We start from the raw sequence: 9,243 nt of genomic DNA, 5'->3' as shown, positions 1-9,243 counted from the left end.
TGGGGAATAGTGTGTCGTCTGGGTCGTAGGCATTTTAAAGTTGACCTTGATTTTCAGTTCATAACTTCTCGATGACATTTTCGACAGTAAAGTTGATCAGCTTGGAGTCTAAGTGAAACGACTATCTGCATTCAGAAACAGTTTCAGGGTGTTGAAATCCCATCTATTTGCTGAAGGATGTTTGTTTATGTTTTTATTTAACCTTTATTTAATTAGGTTATGGAAAACAGTAATTGGAGAGAGAAAAACAGCACACTAGGTTCTAGGTTACCATAAAGCAATGAGACAGTCTTATTACTATGTGTTGTTAACATGTTATTACTATGGGGCGGCAGGGTAGCCTAGTGGTTAGGGCCCCCGAGCTGACAAGGCACAAATCTGTCGTTCTGCCCCTGAACAAGGCAGTTAACCCACTGTTCCTAGGCCATCATTGAAAATAAGAATTTGTTCTTAACTGACTTGCCTAGTAAAATAAACGTAAAATAAATAAAAATAAAAATGTGTTATTAACATGTTATTACTATGTGTTATTAACATGTTATTACTATGTGCTATTACTGTGTTATTAACAGTGTTATTACTATGTGTTATTAACATGTTATTACTGTGTGTTATTAACAGTGTTATTACTGTGTGTTATTAACATGTTATTACTGTGTGTTATTAACAGTGTTATTAACAGTGTTATTACTATGTGTTATTACTATGTGTTATTACTATGTGTTATTAACAGTGTTATTACTATGTGTTATTAACAGTGTTATTACTATGTGCTATTACTATGTGTTATTAACAGTGTTATTAACATGTTATTACTATGTGTTATTAACATGTTATTACTATGTGTTATTAACAGTGTTATTACTATGTGTTATTAACATGGTATTACTGTGTGTTATTAACAGTGTTATTACTATGTGCTATTACTATGTGTTATTAACAGTGTTATTAACAGTGATATTACTATGTGCTATTACTATGTGTTATTAACAGTGTTAATAACACAGAGAGGAGGGAAGAAAGGGGAGACAGAGGAGGGAGGAAAGGGGAGAAAGAGAGGAGGGGGTCAGGGGAGACAGAGTGTTATTAACAGTGTTATTACTATGCGTTATTAACAGTGTTATTACTATGTGTTATTAACAGTGTTATTACTATGTGTTATTAACAGTGTTATTACTATGTGTTATTACTATGTGTTATTAACAGTGTTATTACTATGTGTTATTAACAGTGTTATTACTATGCGTTATTAACATGTTATTACTGTGTGTTATTAACAGTGTTATTACTATGTGCTATTACTATGTGTTATTAACAGTGTTATTAACAGTGTTATTACTATGTGTTATTAACAGTGTTATTAACAGTGTTATTACTATGCGTTATTAACAGTGTTATTACTATGCGTTATTAACATGTTATTACTGTGTGTTATTAACAGTGTTATTACTATGTGTTATTACTGTGTTATTAACAGTGTTATTACTATGCGTTATTAACAGTGTTATTACTATGTGTTATTACTATGTGTTATTAACAGTGTTATTACTATGCGTTATTAACAGTGTAATTAACATATTATTACTATGTGTTATTAACTTGTTATTACTATGTGTTATTAACAGTGTTATTACTATGTGTTATTAACAGTGTTATTACTATGCGTTATTAACAGTGTAATTAACATATTATTACTATGTGTTATTAACTTGTTATTACTATGTGTTATTAACAGTGTTATTACTATGTGTTATTAACAGTGTTATTACTATGTGTTATTAACAGTGTTATTACTGTGTGTTATTAACATGTTATTACTGTGTGTTATTAACAGTGTTATTACTATGTGTTATTACTATGTGTTATTAACAGTGTTATTACTATGTGTTATTAACAGTGTTATTACTATGCGTTATTAACAGTGTAATTAACATATTATTACTATGTGTTATTAACATGTTATTACTATGTGTTATTAACAGTGTTATTACCATGTGTTATTACTATGTGTTATTACTATGTGTTATTACTATGTGTTATTACTATGTGTAATTATCATGTTATTACTATGTGTTATTACTATGTGTTATTACTATGTGTTATTACTATGTGTTATTACTATGTGTAATTATCATGTTATTACTATGCGTTATTAACAGTGTAATTAACATATTATTACTTTGTGTTATTAACATGTTATTACTATGTGTTATTAACAGTGTTATTACTATGTGTTATTAACATGTTATTACTACGTTTATTAACAGTGTTATTACTATGTGCTTGATTACTATGCGTTATTAACAGTGTTATAACATGTTATTACTATGTGTTATTTAACATGTAATTACTGTGTTATTAACATGTTATTACTATATTATTCTAGGTTACCGTCGGAGGGCAGTCAGACAGTGCTGAGCCCGGTGGTGAGCTGTGGTCCATCAGGCATGCTGCTGAGTCGACCTGTGTCCCTCACTCTGCCACACTGTGCCCAGCTTAGATACCCCAACACCCAGACTGGACCCTCACCCTCAAACACAGACACACCAAGGGGCATGGGAGGTGAGCATGAAACCTAGGTCATACACAAACATTGTTGGGTGAAACATGGGAAGAGGGATAGAAGGAGGGGGTCAGGGGAGACAGAGAGGAGGGGGGAAAGGCGAGACAGAGAGGAGGGAGGAAAGGGGAGACAGAGAGGAGGGAGGAAAGGGGAGAAAGAAGAGGAGGGGGGTCAGGGGAGACAGAGAGGATGGAGGAAAGGGGAGACAGAGAGGAGGGAGGAAAGAGGAGAAAGAGAGGAGGGAGGAAAGGGAGACAGAGGAGGGAGGAAAGGGGAGAAAGAGAGGAGGAGGAATGGGGAGACAGAGAGGAGGGAGGAAAGGGGAGACAGAGAGGAGGGAGGAAAGAGAGGAGGAAGGGAGGAAAGGAGGAGACAGAGAGGAGGGAGGAAAGAGAGGAGGGAGGAAGGGGAGACAGAGGAGGGAGGAAAGGGAGACAGAGAGGAGGGAGGAAAGGGAGAAAGAGAGGAGGGAGGAAAGAGAGGAGGGAAGAAAGGGGAGACAGAGAGGAGGGAGGAAAGGGGAGACAGAGAGGAGGGAGGAAAGGGGAGAAAGAGAGGAGGGAGGAAAGAGAGGAGGGAGACAGAGAGGGGGGAGGAAAGGGGAGACAGAGAGGAGGGAGGAAAGGGGAGACAGAGAGGAGGGAGGAAATGGGAGACAGAGAGGAGGGAGGAAAGGGGAGAAAGAGAGGAGGGAGGAAAGGGGAGACAGAGGAGGGAGGAAAGGGGAGAAAGAGAGGAGGGAAGAAAGGGGAGACAGAGGAGGGAGGAAAGGGGAGAAAGAGAGGAGGGAGGAAAGGGGAGACAGAGAGGAGGGAGGAAAGAGTAGAAAGAGAGGAGGGGGTCAGGGGAGACAGAGAGGAGGGAGAAAGGGGAGACAGAGAGGAGGGAGGAAAGGGGAGACAGAGAGGAGGGAGGAAAGGGGAGAAAGAGAGGAGGGAGGAAAGAGAGGAGGGAGGAAAGGGGAGACAGAGAGGAGGGAGGAAAGAGGAGAAAGAGAGGAGGGGGTCAGGGGAGACAGAGAGGAGGGAGGAAAGGGGAGACAGAGAGGAGGGAGGAAAGGGGAGACAGAGAGGAGGGAGGAAAGGGGAGACAGAGAGGGGGAGGAAAGGGGAGAAAGAGAGGAGGGAGGAAAGGGGAGACAGAGAGGAGGGAGGAAAGGGGAGGGAGAGGAGGGAGGAAAGAGGAGGGAGGAAAGAGAGGAGGGAGGAAAGGGGAGACAGAGAGGAGGGAGGAAAGGGGAGACAGGGAGGAGGGAGGAAAGGGGAGACAGGGAGGAGGGGAGGAAAGGGGAAACAGAGAGGAGGGAGGAAAGGGGAGACAGAGAGGAGGGAGGAAAGGGGAGACAGAGAGGAGGGAGGAAAGGGGAGACAGCGAGGAGGGAGGGAGGGAGGGTGTGTAAATAGACTAGAGGAGACAGAGTGAAACATGTCCATAGTATACTAGAGGGGAATAGAGATGAAAGAAAATATGGAGGTCACAGAATCAGAAGTAAATCTCAAAAATATTGAGATTTACAATGAGAATTTGGAACATAATCTAGACCTGTTCCCCTGGCCCCCTCCTCTGCTGTCTCTACCAGGCGGGATGCGTTTGTGTGTCCTATACTATCCTATAACCTTGCTCAATTAACTTCCTGCCAATAGTAGGAGTTGACAGTACAGATTATATTCCCCTCTAACCTGTCAATACCTCTATTCTGCCACTAGGAGGTGCTGACGGTGGGGGAGGAGAGTCTATCGTCCCCCTGCTACCTCCAGCTAGAGGAGTCGAACTGCCACGTGGTGATGGAGCAGTTGGGGACCTACGGTCTAGTGGGCCAGTCCTGCCCTCCCCAGCCCGCCTGTAAGAGGCTACAGCTGGCCCTGTTCGCCCCAGAGCCCCCTGTCTCTCCCTGGACTACATCCTGAGGATTTACTGCACACAGGACACGCCACACGCCCTGAGGGTAGGGAGGGAGGGACACGCCACATGCCCTGAGGGTAGAGGGGAGGGACATGCCACACGCCCTGAGGGGAGGGAGGGAGGGACATGCTACACGCCCTGAGGGGAGGAGGGAGGGACATGCTACACGCCCTGAGGGTAGGGAGGGAGGACACACCACACGCCCTGAGGGGAGGGAGGGAGGGACACGCTACACGCCCTGAGGGTAGGGAGGGGAGGGACACACCACACGCCCTGAGGGTAGGGAGGGAGGGACACACCACACGCCCTGAGGGTAGGGAGGGGAGGGAGAGGCCACACGCCCTGAGGGGAGGGAGGGACACGCCACACGCCCTGAGGGGTAGGGAGGGAGGGACACGCCACACGCCCTGAGGGTAGGGAGGGGAGGGACACGCCACACGCCCTGAGGGTAGGGAGGGGAGGGACACGCCACACGCCCTGAGGGTAGGGAGGGAGTGAGGGAGGATGTCTATCTGTCTGTCTGTTTCTATGTCTGGCTGGTTCTCTGGCTGGCTGGTTCTCTGGCTGGCTGGCTCTGACTGGTTCTGGTACAGGAAGTACCAGTACCAGATCAATGTGCAGCTATATACAGGGAGTACCAGTACCAGATCAATGTGGAGCTATATACAGGAAGTACCAGTACCAGATCAATGTGGAGCTATATACAGGAAGTACCAGTACCAGATCAATGTGGAGCTATATACAGGAAGTACCAGTATCAGATCAATGTGGAGCTATATACAGGAAGTACCAGTACCAGATCAATGTGCAGCTATATACAGGAAGTACCAGTACCAGATCAATGTGCAGCTATATACAGGAAGTACCAGTACCAGATCAATGTGGAGCTATATACAGGAAGTACCAGTACCAGATCAATGTGGAGCTATATACAGGAAGTACCAGTACCAGATCAATGTGGAGCTATATACAGGGAGTACCAGATCAATGTGCATCATTGTGCAGTGGTATGAGGTATTTGAGGTAGATATGTACATGAAGGCAGGGTAAAGTGACATCAGGATAGATAATAATAAGGTATTTGAGGTAGATATGTACATGAAGGCAGGGTAAAGTGACTAGACATCAGGATAGATAATAATAAGGTAGTTGAGGTAGATATGTACATGAAGGCAGGGTAAAGTGACTAGGCATCAGGATAGATAATAATAAGGTAGTTGAGGTAGATATGTACATGAAGGCAGGGTAAAGTGACTAGACATCAGGATAGATAATAATAAGGTAGTTGAGGTAGATATGTACATGAAGGCAGGGTAAAGTGACTAGACATCAGGATAGATAATAATACGAGTAAAATAGAGAACAGAGCAGCAGCATATCGTGTGTGTGTGTGTGTGTGTGAGAGAGAGTGCGTCCGTCAGTGTAGTGTGTTAGTGAGTGTGTTTACAGTGTGTATATTTAGTATTGTGAGTGTGTATATAATGTGAATATATAGTTTTGGGATAGTGCATATAGTGTGTATATATAGTATTGTGAGTGTGTATATAATGTGTGTATATATAGTATTGTGAGTGTGTATATAATGTGTGTATATATAGTATTGTGAGTGTGTATATAAATATTTTATTGTGAGCCCTTGCATCGAGTCATTGTAAGACAGTGTCAATGCAGTCTGTATAACCATTTAATTAACTATTTAGCAGTCTGATGGCTATATAGCAGTCTGGTGGCTATATAGCAGTCTGATGGCTATTATCAGTCTGGTGGCTATTTATCAGTCTGGTGGCTATTTATCAGTCTGGTGGCTATTTAACAGTCAGGTGGCTATTTATCAGTCTGGTGGCTATTTAACAGTCTGGTGGCTATTTAACAGTCTGGTGGCTATTTATCAGTCTGGTGGCTATTTATCAGTCTGGTGGCTATTTATCTGTCTGGGGGCTATTTAACAGTCTGGTGGCTATTTATCAGTCTGGTGGCTATTTAACAGTCTGGTGGCTATTTTAACAGTCTGGTGGCTATTTATCAGTCTGGTGGCTATTTAACAGTCTGGTGGCTATTTATCAGTCTGGTGGCTATTTATCAGTCTGGTGGCTATTTATCAGTCTGATGGCTTCGGGGTAGAAGCTGTCTTGGAGCTGATCCAAAAGCCGCTGCTCCAGTAACGTTTTGCCGGACACCGCCTGATATAGGAGTTTCCGAGATGGCGGGGAGCTCGGCCCCAGTGATGTACTGGGCCGTCCGTATAACCCTCTGTAGCGCTTTAGGGTCGAGGTCGGAGCATTTTCCATACCAGGTGGTGATGCAGCCAATCAAGATGCACTCGATGGTGCAGCTGAATAACTTTACGAGGATCTGAGGACCCGTGCCAAATCTTTTCAGCTTCCTTAGGGGGAAGAGCGCTGCCATGCCCTCTTCACAACTGTCCAGGTGTGTGGTGGACCATGTTAAGTCCTTAGTGATGTGGATGACGGCGTGCTCTCCCCTCTTTGTCCTTGAAGTCCACAATCAGCTCCTTGGTCTTACTGACGTTGAGGGAGAGGTTGTTGTCCTGGCACCACACTGCCAAGTCTCTGACCTCTGTAGGCTGTGTCATCGCTGTCGGGGATCAGGCCCTACCATCATCGTGTCAGCAGCAAACTCGATGATGGTGTCGGAGTCGTGCGTGGCCACGCAGTCATGGGTGAACAGGGAGTACAGGAGGGGACTAAGCATGCACCCCTGAGGGGCCCCCCGTTTTGAGGGTCAGCATGGCGAAGGTGTTGCTACCTACTCCCACCACCTGGGGCCGGCCCGACAGGAACTCCAGGATCCAGTCGCAGAGGGAGATCTTCAGTCCCAGGGACCCGAGCTTGAAGGGGACCATGGTGTTGGTACATACTCCCACCACCTGGGGGCCGGCCCGACAGGAAGTCCAGTTGCAGAGGGAGGTGTTCAGTCCCGGGGACCATGGTGTTGAACGCTGAGCTGTAGTATATCAACAGCGTTCTCACATAGTTATTTCCTCTGTTGTCCAGGTGGGAGAGGGCCGTTTGAAGTCATGACCAGCCTTTCAAAGCACTTCATAATTACAGATTTGAGTGCTTCAGGGCGTTAGTAATTTAATAATGATAATGCATGGGACTTAAAATAGGGCTTTTCAAGGTCCCAAAGTCGCTTTATTGTAGAAATGAAAGCAAGTCAAAGCAAAACACAGACTAAACCAAAACATAAATTAAGAGAGAGGTGAGAGTGAATAAGAGAAAGAGCATGATGTATCAGTGTATGAGGAGGAGGGGTTTGGATACAAACCCAGTTTGTGATCAGGGGCGGGAATTGGGGTTAGGATACCTTGGTGCAGGTTACCTTGGAGTTCTTGTGAACAGGGACAATGTTGGTTTTGAAACATGGATTACCGATATGGATATGGAGAGATTGAGAATGTCAGTGAAGACACGTGCCAGCTAGTCATGCGCATGCTCTAAGAACGTGCCCTGATATTCCGGGCCTTGTGAATGTTGTTTAAAAGTTTTTCTCACATCGGCCACGGAGAGCAAGATCACACAGTCATCCGGAACAACAGGGGCTTTCATGCAGGACTCTGTGTTGTTTTTCTCGAGCAATTAGCTAGTTTGGGAGTTCTGCGTCACTGGGCATCTCACAGCCCTTTGTAATCCGTTATCGTCGCCACATCCGATGAGCGTCCGGAGCGTAGGAGGATTTCGTCTTCCTCCTTTTGATGTGTCGCCGGAGGTTGTAGCTTTCTTGTATATGTCCATGTCCTGCAAGCGGTAACTATAGCCTTTAGCCCAGCGCGGATATTGTCTGTAATCTACGGGTTTTGTTTGGATACGTTCGTATAGTCACTTTGGGGGATGATGTCGTTTATGTACTTATTGATGAAGCCCGTGATTGATGTGGTGTATTCCTCAATGCTATCGGATGAATCCCGGAACAGTCAATACAAAACAGCCTTGTTTCTGATTCATCGGAACCACTTTCATACGTCGATGGTACTTCCTGTTTGCGCTTTTGTTTGTAAGCAGGAAGCAGGAAGATCGAGGCATGGTGTGATTTGCCAAAGGGAGGATGAGGGAGGGCCTTCTATGGGTAGATTGAAAGTGGTCCAGAGTTTTAGCTCCTCCTAGTGGTGCAGCAGACGGATATTTGTAGAAGTAAGGACAGTTTTAAGTCTCCCCACTCATCCCTGCTGGTCATCTCTGAACATTTGAACATCTTGGCCATGTTCTGTTATAATCTCCACCTGGTACAGCCAGAAGAGGACTGGCCACCCCACAGCCTGGTTCCTCTCTAGGTTTCTTCCTAGGTTTTGGCCTTTCTAGGGAGTTTTTCCTAGCCACCGTGCTTCTACACCTGCATTGCTTGCTGTTGGGGTTTTAGGCTGGGTTTCTGTACAGCACTTTGTGACATCAGCTGATGTAAGAAGGGCTTTATAAATACATTTGATTGATTGATTAATGTCTCCATGCCTCTGGGTGAATGTTTGTTTATGGCCCCATGCAGTTTGTTTGAGTGCCAAGGTGGTGTTGGCTTTGTGGAGCGATGTACACAGCCATGATAATTATGGATGAGAATTCTTCTTGGTACCATGAGGTATTCTATATCAAGAGGCACAACTCCCCCTTTGGACTTGCCTGAGGCTGCCGTTGTCCTGTTCTGTCTGTCTTGTTGGCTGACTAGCTATCTATCCACATTCTATCTTCAGTATTACTCTCTCTCTCTCTCTCTCTGTCTCTCTCTCTGTCTCTCTCTCTCTCTCTCTGTCTCTCTCTCTCTCTCTG

The 9,243-nt window shown here is 44.9% G+C and overlaps 1 protein-coding gene across 1 annotated transcript in view; it reads left to right on the top strand.

Annotated features, from left to right (window-relative positions):
• The window catches only part of LOC109885048 (netrin receptor UNC5B-like), a 124,314-nt gene that overhangs the window by 113,104 nt on the left and 1,967 nt on the right, over positions 1-9,243 (top strand). Inside the window, exon 11 of the mRNA XM_031804852.1 lies at positions 4,270-4,446. Coding sequence (XP_031660712.1) covers positions 4,270-4,446 — 177 coding nt within the window. The remainder of the gene's footprint in view (positions 1-4,269; positions 4,447-9,243) is intronic.

Source organism: Oncorhynchus kisutch, linkage group LG25, assembly GCF_002021735.2.
Source record: "Oncorhynchus kisutch isolate 150728-3 linkage group LG25, Okis_V2, whole genome shotgun sequence".
Classification (NCBI taxonomy): Eukaryota; Metazoa; Chordata; class Actinopteri; order Salmoniformes; family Salmonidae; genus Oncorhynchus; species Oncorhynchus kisutch.
The sequence above is the reverse complement of the archived record's forward strand: the minus strand, read 5'-3'. Positions and strand labels throughout refer to the sequence as shown.